This window comes from Eulemur rufifrons, chromosome 28, assembly GCF_041146395.1.
Source record: "Eulemur rufifrons isolate Redbay chromosome 28, OSU_ERuf_1, whole genome shotgun sequence".
Lineage (NCBI taxonomy): Eukaryota > Metazoa > Chordata > Mammalia > Primates > Lemuridae > Eulemur > Eulemur rufifrons.
Window position 1 is genome coordinate 11220121 of NC_091010.1, and position 24925 is coordinate 11245045.

General features: G+C 34.3%; 1 protein-coding gene across 2 annotated transcripts in view; it reads left to right on the forward strand.

Annotated features, from left to right (window-relative positions):
* CCSER2 (coiled-coil serine rich protein 2) overlaps positions 1-21028 on the forward strand; it is a 168921-nt gene extending 147893 nt beyond the window's left edge. Inside the window, exons 10-11 of one of the 2 annotated variants that reach the window (XM_069459968.1) lie at positions 7080-7164; positions 19538-19695. In XM_069459968.1, coding sequence (XP_069316069.1) covers positions 7080-7164; positions 19538-19632 — 180 coding nt within the window. In that variant the 3' untranslated portion in view covers positions 19633-19695. Of the gene's footprint in view, positions 1-7079; positions 7165-19537 lie in introns of both variants that reach the window. The other variant, XM_069459967.1, reaches the window with a different exon arrangement.
* Positions 21029-24925: the final 3897 nt, after the last annotated feature.

Below are 24925 nucleotides of genomic sequence, written 5' to 3' on the forward strand. Positions count from 1 at the left end.
ACCTGTCTCTCACAATGGTTACATTTTATATAATTATAGTATAATATCAAAACCAGGAAACTGACATTAGCGTGCATGTTTGTATGTGTGTTTCTCTGTGGTTTTATTACTTGGGTAGTAAAGACTAGCGTATTTAAGATACAGAATTGTTGCACCACCACAGAGTTTTCCCTTATATGGTGCCCCTTTATAGTCATAACCACTCCCTCCTTTTCCCGCCATTCCTAGTCTCTGGCAACCACTAATCTGTTCTACATGTTTATAATTTTGTTATTTTGAGAATTTTGGGTAATAGGTATCATACAATGTGTGAATGGTTCAAGGTGAAGGTGAAGAGGTGGGTGGGAAACAGACTACACAGGGCAGTGGAGGAGCTGGGGCAATGCTGGGATTTTAGAGGGCTTTAAGTAGGAGAGTGGCGTGATCTGTTTTGCGATTTTAGAAAGGTTACTGTGGTTGATCTTGGAGACCAGAGGTTCTGAGTCAAAAGTGACAGGGGAGAGGCCAGTAGGGAAGTGATTGCAATGGTCTAGGCAGGAGGTAACAAATGCTGATGTGGAGCGGGGGTGGGGACGTGGGGGGCGTGGGGGGCGTGGACAGAAGGGCATGGATCCCTTTGAGCTTGGCTTTTTTTTAACTAGCATAACACCCTGGAGATCATCCATTCCAGCAGTGTGTTTCAGTTCATTCCTTTTAATTGCTGAGTAATATTCCATGATATGGATGTACCACAGTTTGTTTAACCACTCACCTATTGAGAGATGGTTTCTACTGAATGCTTATCACTTTCACACCATTGTAAAGTTGAAAAATTGTAAGTCAAACCGTTGTACGTTGGAGATTGTACTTGGATAACTCTTCCTGGTTTCTCTGTTCTGTCCATTGATCTGTGTGTCCACCCCTTCCATCAGTACCACACTGTCTTGATTGTTGTAGCTATATAGTGAGTCTTAAATTAGCTAGAATAATTCCTCCCACTTTATTCTTCTTTTTCCAAATTGTTTTAGATATTCTAGTTCTTTTGCTTTCCACAGAATCTTATAATAAACTTTTCTAGATCTTAAAAAAAAGTCTTGCTGGGATTTTGATAGGAACTGTGTTACACCTAAATAACATTTTGAGGAGAATCAGAATCTTTACTATGTTGATCCTTCCAGTCTGTGAATATGGCATTTCTCTCCATTACTTTAAATCTTTTCTATTTCTTTAATCAGCATTTTCTAGTTTTCAAAACACAGTTCTATACATGCTTTCCTTAGATTTCTTATTTCATTTCTTTTCAGTGATTATAAATGATATTGTCTGTTAAATTTCAGTTTCCTTGTGTTCATTGCTGATTTATGTTTACAAGTGATTTTTATATATTGACCTTTATCATGCGAACTTACTAAACTCACTTGTTAGTTTTGAGAGTTTTTCTATAGATTGGGATTTTAAATGGACCATCATGTCATCTGCAAATAGGAAAAGTATTCTCACTTTTTAATCTGTGTGTCTTTTATTTCTTTCCTTCCTTTCTTTTTTTTTTTTTTTTTTTTTTTTGGCATTATGCCATCAGCTAGGACTTTTAGTACTATGTTGAATAAGAATGTTGAGAGTGGACATTCTTGCTGTGTTCCTAATCTGAAGGGGAAAGCATTCAGTCTTTCACCATTAAGTAGATGTTAGCTATAGATATTTGAGAGATGATTTTTTTTTCAAGTTGAGGACGTTCCCCACTATTCCTAGTTTGCTAAGGGTTTTATCATGAATGTGAGTTGGATTTTATTAAATGCTTTTGCTGTGCTAATTGATGTGAACATACTGTTTTTCTTCTCTAACCTATTGATTGCGTTGATTGATTTTCTAATATTGAATCAGCCTTAATAAACCTAAAAGCAACCCTATTTAGTCATGATGTAAAGTTCTTTTTATATATTGCTGAATTCTACACAGTAGTATTTTGTTAAGGATTTTTACATCTGTATTCTGAGGGGCAACCCCCCCTCCACTTTTTGGGTACTATCTTTCTCTGATTTTATATTAAGGTAAATCTGGCCTCATAAATAATTTGGGAAGTGTTGCTCCTCTTCTACTTCCTGGAAGAGCTTGCATAGAATTGGTGTTAATTTTTGTTAAATGTTTAGTAGAATTCTGCAATGAAATTTTCTGGGCTTAGAGATTTCATTTTTTGGAGTTTTAAAATTATAAATTCAATTTTGATAATTATAGACTGATTCAGATGATCTCTTTCATCTTAGATGACTTTTGATAGTTTATGATTTTGAGGAATCGGTCCTTTTCTCAGTTGTCAAATTTATGACTATATAGTAGTTCATAGACTTCTTACTATCTTAGTGGCTGGGGGATCTGTAGAGATATCCCTTGTTTCATGCCTGATTTTGGTTATTTGTGTCTTCTCTCTGTTTCTTAGTCAAAGACTGACTGAGTCAATTTTACTGATCTTTTCAAAGAGCCACCATTTGGGTTTTTTTATTTCCTCCATTTTTTTCTGTGTTCAATTTTTAGGATTTCTGCTATCTTTATTATTTTCTTCTATTTTGGGTTTATTTTGGTCTTTTTTTCTAGTTTCTTAAGATATGACTTTAGCTTATTGATTTGATATTTTCTCTTTTGCCACTACTTTAGCTGTGTCTTACATCTTTTGATATTATTTATTTTCTTTTGCATCCAGTTCAATGTGTTTTTTAAATTTTCCTTGGGACTTCCTTTTTGACCTATGGATTACTTATGGGTATGCTTTTTAGTATCCAGGTGTTTGGAAATATTCCTCTTTGTGTTACTGATTTCTAATTTTATTCCATTGTGGTAAGAGAACACATTGCGTATGATTTCAGTTCTTTTTAATTTGTTGTGGTTTGTTCTATGGCCCAAACTATTGTCTGTCTTGATAAACGTTGGCTCCATATGTTCTGTAAATGTTGGCTGGATATTCTGTAAAGGTTGATTAGGTTCTGATTGTTGATGGTATCCTTGTTTTATATCATTGCTGATTTTCTTATCTAGTTACTTTATCAATTGTTGAGAGAGGGATGTTGAACTCTCCAACTGAGATTGTGTATTTGGCTAGTCTCCTCTCAGTTTTTGTTTCGTGTATTGTACATGTCTTTAGTTTGGTATATACACATTTGGAATCACTATGTCTTCTTGGTAGATTGACCTTTTTATCATTTTGTAAGGTCCCTCTCTGTACCTGGAAATTATTTTTGGTCTGAAGTCTGTCTGTTTTATCTGATATTAATATAGCTACCTCTGCTTGCTTTTGATTTTTTTTACATGGTATATTGTTTTCATCTTTTACATTAAAATGCCTATATTTATATTGTAATACATAAAATGAATTTCTTGTAGCCTGCAAATAGTTGGGTCATGATCTACTCTACCAATCTATCTTTTAATAGGTGCATTTCATTCCTTTATATTTAATATAATTATTGATATGTTAGAGCTTAAGTCTGCCATTTTATTTCTTTGATTTTATGTTTGTTTTCTCTCTTCTTTAATTCTGTTGTCTTTTTCTTGCTTTTCTGTGTGTTACTTGTACCTTTAAGAATTCCATTTTGTTTTTTATGCAGTGTGTTGTGTGTGTCTCTTTGTATAAATGTTTAAGTTGTTGCTCTAGGCATTACATCATACATACATATATGTAAAACTATATATAGTCTACTAAGTATAGAAACCTTATTTCCCTTTAAGTCCCTCCTCTCCCCCATTTATAAGTGTTTTAAATATTTTCTGTACATATTTTAAGAACTACATAAGATAATATCACAGCCAGGTGAGAGTAGAAGCCTAGACTCCCCAGTCTGCCTTTTCTGGTGGGAATCAGGTCTGGGGCCACAGGTTTTTCTGTGGTGTTAGGCAGGTTACTGTGTCTAAGTTTTCTGCATTCCTAGGCTACCTCTTTCCTGATTCTTTGGCTAGAGGGTGCAGGCTTTCCTTGAAGCTTTTTGTTTGTGTTCCTTGGCATTTCCAGGTGTTGACTTCTCCATCATCCAGTTTAACATACAGTAGGCAAAAAGAAAACCCAGGAAACTCTCTACCATGTTTCTCCTTGAGTTTCAAGTTCCCTAGCTGGTCTGCCACCTTCTTTCCATGTTTCAGAGTTTTGTGTTTTATGTATAGTGTCCAGCTATACTTAGCAGCAGGAGAAGGGAAAGTGTGGCTATTCCATCTTGTGCTGTAACTGGAATTCCCTATTCTATTAAATGTTGATCAGAATATATTTTTTCTACTCTTTTTAAGTCACTTGATAAGAAGCTATAGTTGACATCAAGAAAAGTAAGCAGGCTATTATTCTGAGTGGTTATATTTAGTAGAAAAATTTTTTAAATATTCAAATCAAAATAATGAAAAGAGGAAGAAAAATTCCCTGAGAAAAATCTGCTAAGAGCTGTGGGTGTTTATAAACAAGAGTGATCTTAATTAATTTAGGTAGGGTGAGTAAAAGCTTTTAGGAAATGGGCTGAAGAGGCTGGGTAGGATTTTGACCTATGGGTATGGAAGTGGAGGAGGCATTTTAAGTGGCAGAAATAAAATGAGTAACATTCTTTGCCTTTCTGGGCATCAGCTCAAATGGCAAACTGTCCAGTCAGCTAATGCACGGGTGCCCCTTTGCAGATCTGTTTATGTGCTTATTTCACAAGGTTGTCTCTCCCTTCTTCTCATGCTCAGGCCTGTCCCAGATATTATAATTTATTGGTTTTGAGGAAATGAAGATGGATATCATTGGTTTTGTTTTCTAAATTTCTTAGATGATTGTAATATGTGGCCAGGACTGACAAATGTTATAGCTCTATCTCTAAATAAACACAATAATTTAATTTAATTCAGTTTAAATTGGTAAATAGCTATTTAGCATCTGCTGTGTGTGCTGGGGAGTTTTAGGCTAGAGAAGGGAGGATGTTTAATATCTTTTAAAACTCCTGCCAAGTTATAGGTACCGTGACAGATACTTTCACTTAAATTATTTCACAAATTAATGATATAGCAAGAAAGACAATTTAATATGAAGTTGGTTACTTTGAATGCCATATAGAGTTATAAAATTAAAGGATAGCAATGACTGGAGTGGAGATAGGGACAGATATGTGAATAACTGAATTATAAGAACTAAAAGTAAGAGGGTTCTTAGAGATGAACCATTCTACCCTTTGCATTTGACAAATGAGGAAACAGGCTCAGAGATCAGTGACTTTCTCAAGGTTACAGGGCTAATGGGAGGAAAAACACAGGTTCCCTGACTCCAAGGTCAGTGTTACTGCCACAGACTTCGAGAGGTCACTAACTTCTTTGATGAAGGAATCTATGACTGCTACTTTAGCCTATCTGTGAAGTCCCCATCTGAAAGTTTCTTTACCCAGTGGAGTGGGTAGAAGCTTGGTTTTGGTAAAACATAGGGAGGGTTTCGTCGAGGACTTGCTTTGTGTAAAGCCTTTGAACCAAAACGTTTCTCACACAGCAAAATAGACTTGTAAACAGGTAATATCTGTGGAGAGCCCTGGGGTCATCACACTATTAAATATTTTCTAAGCTATCTTTGCAAACATCCATGGCTAAATTAGTGAAGAAAGTATAATAATTTCAAAAGATAGGATTTGTATTTACTAGAATATTCTAAAGATTGTTAATTCTATTTAGTTTGTTGTAACTGTTTTTTCCCTCATCAGCATAAAAAATAGATCTTTTTGGTTTCTATTTTATATTGAACAATGTAGAATTATTAATTTTTTTCATAATTCCCTTTTTTTGGTTTTTATTGTATTTTATTTTTTAATTGACAAATAATTGTACATAGTGATGTTTCAATACATACAATATATTGTGATCAGATCAGGGAAATTAGCATATCCATCATCTCAAACATTTATCATTTCTTTGTGTTGGGAACATTCAATATCCTCTTTCTAGCTATTTAAAACTATATAACATTATTAACTATAGTCATCCTACGGTGGTGTAGAACACTAGAATTTATTCCTCCTGGATTACTCTTAAATTTAAAGTAGTATCTGATTATACCTAACTTGGCCAAGGAATGTTGATACAGAGGTGGGAAATTTTTTTTATTTGAAACAGTGTTCATGAAATATGTAAATACTGATAAGCTATGTTAGTATTTTTTAATAGAACACTATTTCTATGTCAGATTAATGGGTCTGAAAAATTATACATACTTTCTTTTGCAAATTTAACTGTGTATGATGATGATTTATAGGCTCATTTTCCTTGATGATATTTTAAGAGTGTTTCAGTCATTTTATTTGTGGATATGTTTCAATCGGTGAGAGGGCTAGGAACACGGAGACATGAGACCTAATCTGGTTCCTCCTTATGTGACATTGAATAGTAACTTTCTTGAAGACCTAGTTTTATCTGGAAAATGAGGAAATGGAAATAAATGACATTTCAGATGTATTCTAATTCTGATAATCTGTGATTAAAAAAATAAAGCTACAAAACCACAAGTTATTTAAATTAAAAAGTATGCATGTGTAACCTGTGGCCTGCATGTCACATTCTTTATATAGTACCTACTCTGACAACATCCTGTGTCTTTTTTAATACTGTGTTGGTTCTGCTAACTTCAGCTAATGTTCTTTATTTTTACCTGCTAATCCTCTGAAAACCTATTATTTAAAAAGAAATAAAAAATTTTATGTGGTAATTTTTTGTATTGCTTGATTCATCAATTGACGCAATTTCTTTGTGTTTAATACCTAAATTCTATGTCCCCCTTTAAATTCCTTTCTTTTCTTCAAAAGACTGGAATCTGCTGCTTTAAAAAGAGATATATGATAATGTATGTAATGTATACCAAAAAGAATATATTATTTCTTGTACTTACGTACAAATATTAGAGGAAAATAATTTTTTCTTAAAAATATATGAAAAAAACCTAGGTTTGGATTATGCTATAGTTTTAATAATGTGAGTTGGCCATATTTTTAAAAAATGAAATCTGCCTTGTTAACACTATTGCTCTGTGTTATTTAAAAATAAAACAGTATGACGTTGGTTTCTCTATGTTTCGGTTCCCTTTTTTATTATACCTCCCTACCCCATCTCTCTCTGCACAGGGTGGGTATTCTGCTCCCTCCTTCTCTCCTTGGCAGGGCTCCTTCCAGGGGATCCCACGGACTGTTCCACCGCACCGCAGACAGAGTGAGTCTGTGTCTCTCACTCCTATCCTACTCTGGCTTCCCTTTCATGGTACTTCCCTTCTGCATGACCTGTCTCTCCCCAGCACCTCCTTTCCCATCCTGAGTGATCTGCAGGCATCTGTTAAATCAGCACTCCCTGTGGTCTCCTCTCTTAACACTTCCTTTGACTGCATGTAAACAGACCTCTACTTAGAGCCTCATGGAAGCTGTCTGAGGTTAATTTCATTCTAATGCTGTTTAAACCTTTTGGCGGTGACCCTTGACCTACTGACATGCATCTGTCTTTAAGGCATTTTCTTTGTTCAAGACCTTGATATATGTGAATAAAAAATTGGTTTTTTTATCTAGTTATTTAAAAAATGTACATGCTATCTGCAGTAGTATGATGGACAGATGCATACTGTGTAGGGAGCAGGCTTACTAGACCATTGCACATTTCTTTAAATATTTCCTAATCAAAAGGCTTGGATTGCATTTCACTGTCTTCTAAAAGAAAGATCTTTTTAATTGTTTTTTTCAAAAGTGTTTTAAAACAACTAAGATGTCTTTGTAATTTCTCAGCTGCTTTATAGCACAGAAGAAATGGCTTTTGAATATGCATGGTTTACTAACATTGCTAATGATTTAGTTGTTTGACCTTAAAACTTTTGTTTACATTAAATCTACTTTCCAAAACAGTGTTTATTATTTTGTTTTATGTACATAAGTATACCCGGTAAGTTGATTATATTTTATCTTTTTTGAAAAGTCACCCAAAAAAAGCTAATATTAATGAAAAAGAAATAGAAATAGTCAGAGATGCTTTTATGCCTTCTTCGTGGATTTGCCTTGATTTGTGATTTATATCAATTTTTTCATTAATTGTCCTTATTTATATGAAGTATCAAAGGTTCAAAAGGAGGACATTTTAAGTAATTAGGAATATAATTTATTTAAATAAAACTTTATTTCTTGAATTAGTCAAAATTAAGAGGTATCAACATGAATTCTAGACAAGATATGAAATTTAATTTTTGGCTGTTATGCCTCTCCTTCCCTTTAGTACTTTTTGTTTTAAAGAAAAAATGGTTTGTGTAGGCTTTTCTGTCAGAGTTTTCGTAGCAAGTTCATTTGTTTAGTGGAAGCGATGAGTTTCTTCTTCTTTTCTATCTCCCACCACCTCTCCTACTAAATTGCTAGTGAACTAATCTGAAATTTCAAAGGGCAGTTATAACAAATATGTATTTCTTAGGCTTGAGGCCAGTAAACAGCACAGTGTGGCAGAGTTCCCTCAGTTTAGCACACCCCCCTTGGTACCTATTGAAGCCCCCTTTTGGCCCCCATCCTTTTCCCCTACCATGCTTCTCCCCTCTTCCCCTAAATTGAAGTTTAGGGTTAATTATTCTGAATTGCAAATAGTTTTAGTTTTGCTTTTAAAAATTTATTTCTCAGAAATACCCATTTCATTAGTTTATTATTTGTATAGCTTTAAAATTTATTTGTTCCTCCCTTGAGTTGTTGGCCCTCCATTTTCAAGTGCTTCTTTCTCCTTCCCTGTTTGATTTCGAGTTGTCCTTTTTTTCAGACTATGAAGCAGCTCTAATCCTACGATACAACTATCAAGATCTGTCTTTTTTACTTTTCTATTTCAAACCTTCCTTCTCTGCATCTCTGGGTTAGCAAAAAGAAAGTTTTCATTCTCCAGAGTTTGGATGTATTAGTCACCTAGAAAATGTAGATACACTGGAGTCTTCCTGAGCAGGTTCTCATGGCCTGTGCAGCTAAGAGAACTGGCCCTGGGATTTGATCACTGAGCCTTGTAGGACCCTGTTTGTGGGAAATAATAACAAGAGGACTTGCTCACAGCTTTTTGATAGCTCTTTCTCAGCTTGGAAGGTTTGTTTAGCGGGGGAATGTGTTCTAAACTACCACACTATTTTGGATCTAACCTGAGAACATCTGAAGCAGTTTACTAATAAAGTTTTTTTTTTTTTCAGTGATGAAACATAGGGAAGAAAGGTATGGGATTATTGGCATAAAATCCAGTGGTTTTTCAGACAGTTTTGGGAATAGATCTCTTCTTTCCTACAGTAAATTTATGTTCAGTGAGATAATATTTATCTCCATATTTAGTCAATATTGTGGTTCCTTCTGCTCATTTTTGGAAAGGTTGATTGTGTAAGCAATAGAAGATAGTTATTTTTCCTTCATTATAATCTGTTTCATTGAAGAGTTCTTTCTGATTCCCTCTTGAACATTGACTTGAGTGAACTGCCTCCCTCTTCTAAATGCAGAGGCCAGGTAGGCTTGGCTATGAGTCTTCAGTAAGGGCAGTCTAGTTTGTTTTTGTTTGTGTGGTTTTTTTTTAAGTTACAGGAGTAGTAGACTTTCCAGTATGAAAAGATAGCCTACTCTAAATATGCAGAGTGCGAAAGAATTAATGTTTACAGAAAATATTTAGTCTTGTTCACTCTAGAAAGCTGTACTGGCCAGAAATGTTCTTGCTGAGATAACTCTAGGAAAGTGGAGATAAAAAGGAAGATCCTGGCCTTTAAGTATTTTTTCTTCTTTCTCAGGAAATTTTTACTTACATTTCTTTTCTCAAGTGTATTATTAGTCTCTACTTCATGATAGTTATCTTCTGATTTCAAATTAAGTTTTTCTCTAGGTTAGCAGAAAATAATCTACATCTAGGTATATCAAGGTCTTTCTTGCTATCAGTAGTGACTTCAGCTTTTGTCCAAATTCACTTAATTGACATTGGTTTAGTTTTTCTACTCTAATTTCCAACTGTGTAAAATTGGGAATGACAAATAATCTACCTCATAGTAGTAAAATTTAATAAAAATAGTTGCTTTTGGCAAGTAGAAAGCCTTAATGGTAATCCCAAATATCAATTTCTTGCCAGAGAATATGCAAAAAATATATTTTGAAATAATACCAGTTTCTTACCATGGCTAACTGGGCTTTTAAAATTTGCTCTTTAGTACCTTGCTTAAAAGAATTTAGAAATCTTATCTACTTTTACCTTCCATGTGCAGTAACTTAGATGGGAAAGGGAAAAAAATGGTCTTCAAACAACAAAAATTACATAAATGCATCTACATATGTCTTAATAGCCCAGCAGTTTCTTGATGGAATGTTGCCTATTTTTAAATTTATATTATAATAATAAGTAATTGTGTTCACCTGAACTACATTAAAAATGGCAGATTTATATTTTCTTATATCCCCCTCTTACAACCTTTAGAAGGTGTTTCACAAACTTTTTGACAAGCAATGGTTACAAATACATTTTACATAATAACCCAGTATGTAGGTTACTGAATGAAAGTGTGTATTTACAGCCCAATACACATGTGTCTGTGTATGCATTTGAAATACAGATAATAGATTCATGAGACAGTACTTTTTCTTAGGACATAGGGTACTCTCGTATTTTCTTGTCTATTCTAATTTTTAAAAATGTTATTAGCATCCTTTATTTAGAAAAACACTGGTCTGTTTTGCCCATATAAGTCTGAGCATTTAGGTTTTAATGCATCAACTTTAAATATAAAGGCTGTTTAAGTAACTGTATGCATAGAGTTTTTGTATATAATCATAGTAAAATTTTTTTTTCTGCAGAAATATCCTTATTGTTTTTAAATCTCCTGATGATTAAGCCTATGCCAGGAAAAAAATTTTGTTGTTGGATAATAGAGTGGTTTAAATGGCCGATAAACCCTTTGTAAGAGTCAGCTGTTCCTCAGTTCAATCAAAATGATGATCTTAAATTCTTACTTTTGTCTTTGGTTTGTTTATCCTTGACTACACTTTCTCACTTTAGTTATTTCACTAGGTTCATATTTGTTCTTTCAGTCCTTTTTGGCTGGAGAATTGTTCTTTCAGTATTCATACCCTTTGGTTAAGTTTTCTAAGAGCTATTTAAAAATTATATTTTCACAAATACGAATATGTAAAAAATATGAATGTGTAGAAAACCTTTATATATCTTTTAAAAAATTTAGCCATACATTTAAGAAAGGGGAAAAGACTAAGGTTGAGTACTTATTACAATTTTTAATGTCTCAAGTACTTTTCTATGCATTTTATTTACATTATCCTTTGATCCTCACAACAACACATAGAGTCAGATCTATTATTATTCCATTTTACAATAAGGAAAATGTAAATAAATAAATCAGAGTCATGTAGTAATTTGTCCCGGGTAGGTGAACAAACCAGAATTAAATTCCATTCTCATTCCAGGGCCTGAACTTTAAATATTTCTTATAAATACTTTGACCTTTCTTTAAAATTTACATTTTCCTTATTTATGATACCAATATAGTGGCTCATTGTGGAGGAATTAGAATATACAGAAACATTTTGATAAATTTCCTTCCAGTCTTTTTTCCTTTATTTTATAAAGTTGGAATCTCATGTATTTTAAGTTTTTTGCTTTGCTTTTTTCACATAGTATCATTATATATACAAATTTTTGATATAGTAAATATTTCTTGAAATTGCCATTTTAATAGCTTCATAATAATGCATTATTATGTGAATTTACTACAACTTAATCTTTTCCTATTGTTAGGCATTGATGTTGTTTCTAGTTACAGAGACACTATTGCAGTGCAGTTTATCCTTGTATATAAATCAGTGTCAGCATCTCTCTTAGGTAGATTTTTGGAAGGATACCACTTCATCAAAGGCTGTACACTTCTTATGGGCACTTGGTGTATATTATTGAATTGTCAGACATGCTCATAAGGTATAAATTAACATGGCTTAATCTGATTGACTCCAACATGTGACTAAAATCAATTTTATACGTAAGGATAGCTTCTGCTTCCTTAGAAATTAGCTCTGGGAGTGACTTTTCATAAAAATAAAATATTTTTGAATGAAATGCAAATTAGAGTAACTCCATTAAAAACTAATTCAGTTTTATAGTAAGCTAATTTTTATTTAAATATGGTTAACATAGAATGTGGTACTGTGTACATTTTGGCAGCCATTTCTTATAGCCATTGGTTAATTGACTAGAAATGTGCATCTAACTCATGGTCCAATAGGCCTTCCCATAAATGTAGACATAGATTAGTTTCTTGCAATACCTCACAATTATGAGAAACATAGCAATTAGTGTTTTCTGTGTAAAGCCTTTTATTATAATCTGCTCTACAGATTGTGGGTTTCTTTAGTCCGTGTTTGCTATTGTACCATAGTGCTTACAGTATCCTACTCTGGATAAATATATGATGACTACTGGTCACACCAATGGAATTGTATTATCATGATACTGTTTAGGTTTTTTCTGTACCGCTCTGCATCCAAGAGGTAGATGTAATAGATCCTGTGTCTTTGAGATACAGACCCATGAAATTAGTCTTCTCACACTGATTATTCTTCTATAGTAAATGCTTGCTTAAGTCGTTCTTAGTCACTTTGATAATTTTAAAAAGCAGTTTAACTGGTCATCAACTTAGAATAGGTGTTGAACTCCTTAGTTCAGAATTTATTTGTAAATAATTTATATGTATCAGTCAGTTATCCTCTTTAAGGTTTTTGAGATCTAGAGGCACCATTCTGAGATAGAGAGGAAAAAGAGCATTCCTGGTTCCCAAGAAGCATTGGGAGCTGTGATTGGCCTCATGTGAACTCAACAGCAAAAGTCACTGAACCTAGTTATATAGCACTAGGGACCCAGTTAAGTCTTCCATCTCTATAGCGATGTGTGGAGCCTCACTTACAATTTACATCATATTTAAGATCACATTTATACCTTTAGTGGTCTTTAATGCAGTAGCAGTAATAAAACTAAACTGACAAATATAAAGTTTATTTATATTTTATAATGTGCAAGAAGTTCTGAAATTATTAAAAAAATAGTTTCTATCCTTCATGACAGATTTCCTGGGGCTAAACCTTTTTAGGTCTTTGGAGTCTGAATATTAAATTGTGTCAGAATTCTTTCCAATATTTTGTTTGGTAAGATTCCTTGAGTGAGTCCATTTAAGTATGAGAAATTTTACGTAAACCTTTCTGTGGGTTTCTGTGAGTATTTGTACTAACTTGCAAACCACTTTAGTAAGAAAGTGTAAACCTATTAAAATATGTTTTTATTATATACAAATACATTAAATAAAATAATAATGCCTAGGAAAACACAACAATAGCAAAGCAAATACTTCTGGCTGCTACCCAGTCATGGCAATCCTTGGTGTTGTGTGTGGTCTCTGACGCCATTGTCCTGTCTTTTTCTTGTCTCTGCTCTCCCATTATGCCATTGGCAAGGAGTTGAGAAGTTAGTCCATTACTTCTCTGACAAAGCGTGGTACAGTACAATTTTGGATTTTTTCCTACCACCTTCCTCATAATCACTTTTTTGTTTGTATTTTTATCCAGTTTGCATGATGCATGTCAGAGCCTGCATGAAATTACAGGCATGTTACAGATGGCTCCATTTCAATCTTCCTTTTTACCTTTAAAATGTATTTAATAATAACAATAAACTTATATGTACCCAGAAAATAAATTTAGGTAATTCCTATGTCTGTTATTCAATAATAGCATTATTACATTTTAGAACATTTCCTGCTTTGTACTTTGTACACTTTAGCGTATTTATTCAATCAGGGCTTGACTTTTTAGCTGCCATCTTTTTGCTTACAAAAACTGGCAAGAGTGCTTTTCCATATGCTGATGCTAGATTTTGAAGTGTTATGAAACAGTAAAGGTGAAGGGCTTTGCTCTGCTAAATTTGCCTTTTCTCATGTTCAGCGCATTTACTCCAAGGGGCGACTATGGATCCACCTCTTTCCAGAAATACTGCTACAGGATGTGGCCGGAGTTTGGTGTCTGAGAGTTACCCTGTGTAGGCTAGATCAGCTAAGAAGGAAGTAGGGCATTGTCCAGGAAAGTCAGTACCTGAATGTTGGCATTGAATATACCCACAGAGTTTTCAAATATATTAAAACTTAAAATAATTATCTGGCTAAATTGCATATTCTGAAAGCCTGTGATCTCAATAATACTACCCAGATAGCATAGAATAATAAATTTTAGTACTGCATTTTAATAAATTCTCTGATGGTTCCAATTCTGGCTTTGCTATTTGCTAAAGTATGAATTCAAACATGTCACTTAACTTCTTTTAACTCCAGTTTACTCATTTACAAAAAGAAGAGGACAGTACTTTCTACCTAGGGATCTCATAGATAATTAGAGATCATGCATGCAAAAACAAAGTCTGAATCTCTGCCCTTGGAAGGAAGGGAACTCTGTTCTCTCAGAGCCCAGCGCTAACATTGCTCAAATATCTGTAATATGCCAGGCATTGTGCTGAGTACTTTGAATGCATGTTATTGTTCATTCTTTACCACAGTTCCATGAGGTATGGATACTGTTATTGTCCTCATTTTATAAACTATGAAATTCCATTTCAGGATAGTGAGATAATTTGCGATACCTCATCAGTGATAAGCAATAGATCCAGGACTCAAACTCAGATTAGTCTGACTCTCTAAACTTTAAAATGTCTTACATGTCCTAGTTCTTGTTCTTATCTCCAGGAAGACAGTTAAGGAATCTTTGACTTCTGTATCATATTACATATATGGATTTAAAGCATTTAGATAGTATTGACATTATTGAACAATGTATTTGAAGCCTAGAAACCTCATATTCTGTAACAACTAGTTTATTATTATACTGCTAAATAACTTGCCTTCCCCCCCCCCCAAGTCTCAGTTACAAAAGGGCTATGGCTTGAACTCTTCGTTTTTATGCCTTTTAATAATCATAGATGAAATTTACTGAACACATATTATGTGCTACGATGTTCTATGCTAAGTGTTTTATGTGAATAAACATACTTAATTATTAGAAATAGAAACGGAAAATAGAAGAATGCTTGTTAAGACAGTTTTCCCAACCTATTTAGCCCAGAAATGTCTAGTCTTCAAGTAAAAAACATTTGGTGGCCAAGTTTGGAGATCATTATGAGAGGTGCTTGTGTTCAAGTTAACATGTGATTAGTCTTTCCTGCTATCCTTCTTAACATGAATCATTAAACTAACCTCAAACTTATTTGGAGAAAACAGTTTTTTTCTATTATCAGATTTATTTTCATTGTTTTTAAAAAACTGGTTTTTATTTAATCAATGGTGCATCATTGACCTAATAGGAAAGTGTCACTTTGATAATTTATGGCCAAAGAAGCAATTCTTGAATATATCACTAATATTCATTCATCACCTGTTCATTTATCTAGCAAATATATTTTAAATCCCTACTATGTACCAAATACTAGTAATACCAACTACAACAAAAAATGAATCAAGCATGGTACATGCCTGTGAGGAGCTCATAGTCTTTGGCTATCTTTGTGAGCAGCCCAAAATAGACATTTATGATTATCATTAAAGATGCTACCAAGCCTTTGCGCAACCACGCAGTAATGCCTATTGCTGATACTCTTGACCTTGACACATGGAACCATTTAATCTGAGAAGTCTCAGAATGGTGTGCTGAAGTTTATATGTCTGACTAAAATCAGAATTGAAGTTGCTGAATCCAATTAGAGGCACTTAGCTCTCTGAGTGAGAAATGGATTCACATTTCCATGCTTCGGTAACCGCCCCCTCCACAAGTTGCGAGGATTAGAGCTCTGCTTATTTGTGACTACAGGGAGTTTCCTGAAGTCCCGCCAGTAGTGTGGGATTTCCTTTTTCCCTGTGGTTCTTGTGGGCTGCTGAGGCTGTGAAGTGCCTGGGCTGGCAGGCAACTTCCCCAGAGGCCTTTTTTGGATACAAGGCAAGCACCTCATCTTGCCTGTCCACCTTCAGATCTCCTTTAGTCCTCTCTAGTTTTTCTGCCAGTATTCTAATTTTAGAGCCTTATAATTTATCACCTGGGCTGTTAGCAATAGCTTACCATCTGGCTGTACTCCTTAAAATTTCATCCCTTCTGGTACGTTCCTCACTGATTACAATGGAGTAATTATTGTAAAACACATATTGGATTTCTGATTCCTCTACTTAAAATCCAACTCTGTCTCCCGTCATCTACAGCTCACAAGTCAGAGCTACTTAGCCTGACATGAGTTCCTTCAGGAGCTGGCCCTTACCTACACTTTTGTACTATCCTTTTAAATTCTGTCTAACAGTTTGAAGTGGCCAGAATGAATATGCCATGTTCTTTTGCCTCTGTGCTTACCACGTACTAGTTCACTACCCAGAATGTTCTTCCCTTCTTGTCTACCTGGAAAACTTCTACGCACCCTTTTAAGACTCAGTGCAGATTGTTTGTGATTCTTGGATGCCTTCTGTGACCTTTCCAGTCAGGCATATGTTTTCTTTTTGTTCTCATATGTTATGGTTGAGACATGGTCTCATCATTTGTTTCCCTTGCCTTGTCTCCCTAACTAAGCTTCTCAAGCATAGGAACAAATTAATGTTGAGCTTCAGATTTTCCCACACCTAGTACAGTACATGATTCTTAACAGACATTTAAAAAGTGAATAGCCTTTGATATTCCTTCCTATTAGTTTTATTATCCATGAGGATATGGGATCTTTCTTTTTATATTTAGAATTCATTCTGCAGATATCTGAGGGCATCTTTTTATGGCCATAGAAGCAGTAGTGGATGTAGGCAAGATGAATTGTTAACATCTTGCCTTTATATTAACACAGTTGAGTGTTTAGAATTTGGAGAAATTGTAGTATAATCAACAGCCATCAGAACATATTTCTGCTTTGCTTGCTAGAGATTAAGAGGTAGCTTATTCAACTTGCCAGCAGGTAGTTAGTGACAGTCTACTCCTTAGTGGGTAACCACTTGCACATATCAGGGGCAAGTCATCTCCTTGGTTCTCACATTATAGTCATTTCTTATTCCTCTTGAAAGGGACTTTTTTACTTTACAGTAGTGGAATTGATTTTCCAAACTGTAGTTTTCAAATAAATAATAAAACAACACATTTATTTTGGGATAGGGAAGTTATATCATACCATTAAAGTTAATTTTTAATAAAAACCTGGAATTTACATTTAGCATACAGAAAGCACTGATTTATTTAGTGTAATTAATTGATAGTTCACAAATATTTCTATATAACTGTTTAACTCCTGTCAGTTAAGACTCAACAGTTTATTAAAAATGGTTATTTTCTAATTCTTTAATATTTGATATGAAGCTTTGTTGCATGTAATACAAACAGAGTCTTTCTGACTCTTTTTAACTCTCATTTATTTCTTTGATAAGCAGTGGTCAGTTGAGTAATGTGAGTAATCACAACAGTGCAAATGGATAGTTCATCTGCAGTGCATCATGCCCCTTTTCTGAAGGTTTGGTTGTCTGAATAATCAGTTTATTACTTGTCTGAATTGGCAAAATCAAACCTTTTTAGGCTTTAAGCTGATAACACATGGTTTACACTTGTTTTTTTCTTACTGGCAATAAACGTATTACAATAAAGTCATTTTTTAGATTATTCATATTTTCAAATATCTCAAATTGGTTTAAGATTTTTAACTTGAGACTAGAATATTTTGTTGTGTTTGAAGGTGGAAAGAGGTGAAAAGGGAAAACAGATTCCCTCTCAACCAACCACTTGTTGTTGCTGCTTGTTTGCTGCTTACTTCCCTGGTTTCCTTTGGTAGATTTTGGCTTGTTTAGTTGGGCCCTGCTCTATTTTTTTCACTAATGTTTCTAAGGTTTTTAGTCACTTTGGCATAGTTATATTTATGTAAGGAACCCCAAGGAGAGTGTATTGAATTAATTATGTGATAATTTTAGTACCTTCTATGTTGAGGACAGTTTATTCATCTGTGTGATTTATTGTGAAAATACCCAGGTACGTTAAAGTCTGGGACATTAGCTTGAGGCAGCAATTGAGATGGCTTGTTTACTTTGTGCATTCTGCAATGTGATTTAATGCAACATATTTCTGTACAGATCAATTTTGAGTAGTCGTCTTGATTTTTTTTTTTTTTTTTTAAATAGCAAGTCAGTCCTATGCCCTCATAGAGCCACCCATCCCTCTGTGAGTCCATGGGCTTTGTTCTGTCACTCCCAGCGCTGCCACAGTCTAAGCCCTGAATGCTGACCCTGGGCAGCCATTCTTCAGTGCTGGTCAAGGAGGTGAAAGAAGTGAGAAAACAATGCAGTATCAATAGATCTGCCCCTTCTACTGGGGAAATTAGAGGTGCAGTGTAGATTTGTTTGTGGGTTAGCATAGTGGAAAAAAAAGTTACTAGCAAGAAATGGTCCTTGAAAGTTCACATATCAAAACCCTTTGCCAGACTCTTTGATGTTTTAGCTCACCTTATTTAATAGAAAGTGTGTCTATGGGTGGTAAGAATTATACATTTATAGCAACCACCTCTGTATCAAGACAGGCCCAGTCGGCCCTGCCCCATATATTTTAACTATTTGGGCCATTGACAGATAACTTTTTTCTTTTTTACTGGATGCCCCAAAGTAATGGAAATTGCATGTTTCCTCTGATTTTTGTAGAATGTAACCACACAGTAGGCTGCAGAGAAGTATGTGAGGGCATATTGGCCTAAGAACTTTGTTATCATAAGCTTCTGTGCTTCAGTTCCAGTTAGAGGCAATTTCAAATTTGACTTATTCTCAGCCATCATTCAAAACGCTGATCATTTTTAATTTTACTAAATGAATGTTCACTCTTTGGTCAGGGTAGATTTGTTTTCCACATGTCAGCCGTAACAGTAATGAGACAGAACAAATAAGCTTTGAAACATTTTATTTTGAAAATTTTCAACAAGAATATTAAGGATAGGTTAGCATCAGCTAAATGTATCAACCAGTTTTTGTTTAAGTAATTAGAATTTCACATAAACTGAGAATAAAATTTTCATTCTAAACCTTGTTTATCTGCTAGTAATTAATTCTTGATGGAAGTACAACATTTGGTAATATGGTGTACAACTTTATTTTTTAAAAAACTTTAAAATGGGTAATATTCTGAAGATCACAGTTATTATCTGAATGCTTGTGGAGATTAAACCAAAATGCTATAGAAATCATTCTGTCAAGCTCTGTTTTATATAAGGTTTTAAATACCTAATGAATCTATTAAGGCAGAAGTTTTTTTCTATAATAAATCAGTACTTTAACATTTTCTTTCCCCCTGTTTAATTTTGGATCTTGTTTATTGTTTACTGCCTGTATCATTTTTTTGTTTGCATTATCACTCTTATATGTGTCTCATGAATTTGCTTGAATATTATAATTCATTTTTTAATTAAAAAGCCCACATACTCTCCATATTAAAACATAAGTACCAACACAGCCTAATTGGAACTTAATTTATATTAATTATGGGTGGTATTTCTAAGATAAATTATTGCTAATGTTTTTTTTTAATTTCGACAGCCTCAAGTACTACAGCCTTCCAGCAGCCTTCCCAGACCCACAGACCATGCCCAGGGAAAACTAACAAAGCCGCAACCTATCGAGGCCCTCAGTGAATGCACGACCCCGGGCTTGCATCAGGGTGTTGCACATCTGGATGAAAGCTTGACACACGGCTTGCAAGAAGAAATCAACTACGGTTTGGAAGACCGGCCTTTTTCGTCAAGCCCACAATTCACAGGGGATGTGGCTAAGAGTACACCTTCTGAAGGAAACTTGAACATGACTGTGGATGCTCAAGAGCCTTATCATTTGGCAAATAATCAAATTAGTGACATGCAATTTGTACCTACTTCTCTTCAGACACCTCCCCAGTCAAGTACAGTAGACCAGGTTAAGAGAGTTGGAAGAAATCAGTCTCTGCCAGTGGGCTGTACGTCTCAGCCCAAGTCCGTGCAGCTTTTAAAGCCATCCATCTTGAATTCTTTGGTACCTCCTCCAGTTTCTGAATCATCTCCAAATAGGACTCTCCCTTGTAAGAAGTCACCGATAATCACAACATGTAATTCAGCAAAACTTCAGCCAACATCTAGTCAAACAAATCTTACGAATAATCCAAATCTGAAAGCATCTAAGCTCCGCCCCCCTTCAGGCTCTTTCAAACAAAAACAAATAAGCAACCCTCAACTAGAGCCTCAAAGCTTCCAGGCCAAGACAAGCATCCCAAGGCCACTAACACAAAGAAAAGAAATCATGCAGAGTTCAAATAGCAATTTCCATTCTGGGGACTGTTTGGGTTTTAATCGATATTCTCGTCTTCCTAAACCAAAGATACATTAAGTATGTAGCCATCACCTGCCAATTTGGTTTCTTAAAAACTGTTCTGTAATAGCTTTATGTGCAGTTTGCTACCATGGTGGAGGTTCCATTAAAAGCCTGCAAATATTAAAATGTGGAAGCTTCTACTAGTTTGGCTCTTCCATTTTATATCCTGGTTGAAGTACATGCCATTTGAGCATACTTGTCTCAGGTAAACACAAAAGTTTGCTTACTCATTTCAGAGGCCTGCCAAAGGCTCTAATCATGTTATCCATCAATCTGCACATCAAAAAATGCATAATATTCTACTTAGCAGGCGAGAAGTGTGCTTTGCTGGTTTAGTCCTATTAAGGTCTGTATTTATTGTGGTTGTCAGAACCTCACCCCTTTCCACTTGTCCCTCCTGTGAATATGGCTACTATTTTAAAGATGCGGTGATGATGGAAGATGGTAGTTTATAAGCAGAGCTCTGGCCAGTGTTTTGTGTATTTAAAAGGTCTATGCAAAAGCTTTGTGATGAATAAAGGAGATTAGGCTTTTAATGGAAAGTCTATGTAAGTTTTATTTTTTCTTGCTAGGATCAGCAAGCTAATATTACTATTTATTCATTTCCCAGACAAATTCCCCAAGCTAAAAATGTTTCTTATTATATATAAACAATTATATATTGCTTTAACATCTTGTTTTACACACACACAAACCCACTGCATTTGTGTTTGTATTTGTTACTTGGGTAAATTTTGGAGAGGTTGAGGTACATCTTGAAACCTGTACCTAAAGATGTATCTGTTTGTAACATACACTGGTGCTAGAATTTGCTGGTAATTCAGTTCTGAACCCTATAGGCATATGGATCCATTATAGCCATTTTAAGGTTCCACAGCATTTATTTTATGTTGTCTTTAATTATATTTATGTTTATTGACTTTATGCCAATATCAGAAACTGGAATAATGGGCTTGAAACATTTGCACAAAACGTTGAGAGGATACAAATATCCTATATGTAGGGATTTAAAACTATTTTCTAGAGCAAAACAAGTTAAAATATTTTGAGAAAAATTATGAATTTAAGTAAGACTATCTTGAGAAAGCTGGAATTCGTAATAATTATTTTTTAATTCTGAGTGTCCTAGGTTTCCCTTTTCTGTTGGTGTTTGCTTGACAGTTTCTTGAAAGTAGATTTTGGAAGGAAAAGAGAATTAAAGATGGGAAATTATGTTTTATTAAAAGGTACTGAAAGGTATTTCAAAGGCAATATGCTTATTTATTTTAATGTGCTGTAGAGATAGCTGTGGAACCTCCAAGCGACCATGTACACGAACGTTATCATGCTTTGGTGCCACGTGTCAGATGGTTCAGTAAATTTGCTTTCCTCTTCTCCGAAATCATGTCGTCTTTAGGCTATTCACCTGTAGCTGCTTTAATTCAATGAGTGTCTTTCAGAAAGATCACTTTACAAGGTCAGTGTTTGTTTTGAGGAGCTGACCAAAAATATATCAAAAAGGATTATGGCCTTAAAAGTCACTCAAATTTCTAGGGATTCATTTAAAAAATGTACCTTGGTAAATTTGTCTGCCCCTTTATAAGAGAAACAGCAGCAAATCCTTTAGTGGAAATTTCAAAAGAAGTGTTTGCTACCATTTTGACACAGTCTTCCCTTACCTGTCAGAGAACCATTCAAGTGAATTTGCCATTCGGTGGATACAAACCATTCTTGGATTTGGTATCAGATGAGCAATGCAAATCTGGTATCCTACTCTCAGGAGCCAGCACTTCTGCTGGAGAAGCAGTGAAATTCAGAAAGTTCGTTCACAGAGTTCAGAAACTGTTAGTATAGTCATCAGACATATTGGCAAAGCACTTCTTTGTTAACGGAGATGAGCCATGATGGCTGCAGCTACAAGTGGCACATGTGGTCTTTCATTTTGAAGGAGAAAAAAAAACCTGATCTCATGTATTGCAAATAGGATGCTATCATACTATATTTCCCTAAAGTAAAACATACTAATGACTTAGGAGATTTTTGGTTTATTTAGAAGTATGTATAGATACTTACGAAACATTATTTACAAGTTGGCCTTATTCTTAAGGGAAAAGTTTTTAATGTTTAATTTATTTTTATCTCCCTAGTCTGAGGGAAAAGTCTTTATTGTCTAGTACATAAAAATGTTGACTCCAGTAATTTGTTTATTTTTCCTGCTCTATTTGTTTCTTCCTGATGAATTGGCAGAAATGTTAACCTGTTAATTCAACTTTTCTGTACCTTTGTTGAGTCTTAATCTTGGCAGAAGATAGGCTCATCAATATAATTATGAAGCATAATATATTTAAGAGAAAAAAATCTAGGATGCTTGCATAAACAACATAAAATATTTGCCTACAAAAGAATATCATGCTTATCTGCTCCTTAGTAAATGTTAAGTCAGAAATGGACGTGAGGATGTAGCTCTATTGAAATAATCAGAGATCCACTTTTCAGATTTGGCTTGATCTCTGTTTATTGCTTCTGTAAATCAACTCTGTGCCAAATCCTCCTCCACAGGAACTCAGACCACTTATTCTCTTAGTTCTTGTGACATTAGCGAAGATAGTTGCAGTATGTAAATTCTAAGTCCTGAGGAAGTTTTATGGAATTGGTTAAGTTTCACATTTGTGAAAGAGGAAGTTAGAGTATGCAGGATTAGATATTTGGCTGTTAATGGGATGCATATCAAATTTTTAAAAGAAAGCTTAGCCTAAGGAGTTTATCCATACAGGTGCAGATGATTTAAAGGCATTAAAGGATTATAAAGTTATATCATTTAGAATGTTTCTAATAACTGAGACCATCTAGCATTTTTCTTTTGGAGTCTCATTTTCATTTGTGCAATATTTTCAGGCATATAGGCTACTGTTCATTGTATTTATATAGATAATAGGGAACTTACTAAGTATTTTAACAAGTTAAAATCTGAATATGAAAGAAAATATCAGATTTGCACTTTAAATGAGCTTAATTGCTTGGAGTTGTGCCTGAAATATCAAAATGCCACCTATTGGGTGTGGCTTTGTTGAAAGAATTTCTCTGTAATTGTTGCTTTTTGAAGATATCAGTACAGCCTTTCACAGAATTATATTCCCAGCATGTCACTTTTCCCATTAAAGGACTAAGTTTTCTTTGAATGTTCCATTGTCCCCTTAAATATTTTACTCATTGTTCTCAGTGCATCAAAGAGAACGTGATCCCCCTGTAGCTGTCATTTCCAAATGTTCCTGTAGCGTAGATGGTGTTACAGACACAGAGGTGCACACTTGGCTTTCTGAGCAGAGTTATCATACTGGCTTCCTGGTCTCTAGGGCACTGGAGATGTCCTTTAGAATCACCAAACAGGCTTGCAATGAAGATCAGTAAGACTGCAGCACCATTTCAGTTTACTCTCCATCTTACACAATAGTTTTCGTGTTGCTAAATTAGTTGAGATGGTTATGTTTGCATGTTTATGCAATAATTTGAAAATTAATTATAGCTGTAATACAGATACCTGATGTTTTTCCTTGGGGATGATGGCCTTGCTATTTTTCTTAATTCTGATGCTTGAATTCTATTTTCTAATGATCTTTCCACATCTCCCTTTAAGTTTTCTGCTGCAGCAATTTGAAAGAATACTTTGGATAAATGATTTGTGATGGTGGGCGCCAATCTACAATTATGTCATTAATTGAAGATATATGTTTTAATCTTGTTGGGGAAAAGCTACCCCCTTTCTCCTTGGTAAAGCATCTCCATAACAAAATAATACTGACCCTAAGAATTTAAAGTCTCTAAGTCATCACTAACAAAGAACAAAAATAATATCTGCAGTATTATTTTCCCATTGTTTTTAAAAACCAGTTCAGAGTACATACTGTATATTAGAATTTGCCTGTAAAATGAATTATAAAAATCAGATGTAAAGTCTCTCCTGAAAATGTTGGCATAGTAAATAAAAATAAAGTTCATAATTATAAAACTTATCTTGTATTCCTCAAAATTGACTTCTGTAGTTTTTCTTGGTGTTTGTCTTTTCTCCTAAAAGATCTGAAACTGTTCATTTGCCTAATTTTTTTTCAAACTCTGATATTTTATTTTATATGCTCCCCTCCACACACACATCACACCCCAATCTGGATTGACCAGGAGTTGAACAATATTTTATTGTGTGTTTTCACAGATTCTATAAGTGATCTAGTACTTTTTCATTTTAATAAAATACCTGCTTTATTTTCGAAAAAGACATTGGGATATTGAATATTTGAAGAAACATTAGCATCTTGGGTTAAAATGTACAAAGAGGAAAAACACTGTTGTGATTTCAATTGTTTTATTGTTTGCATGCACAAACTAGCTTGAAGCAAGAAAGGTGTTTAATGAAATTTTACATAATTTTTAGGAACAAAAGGAATAATGAATTTATATTTTTTTATTTTTTAATTTAATCAGATGCGATAATCATATAAGAAGATATTAAAAAGTTGATGCAGTGATATATCATGTTATTAATCCAAAATGGCTACATAAATTCTGTAAAAAGAGGGAGGGAAATTTCATTAGTAATAAACTAATTTACTA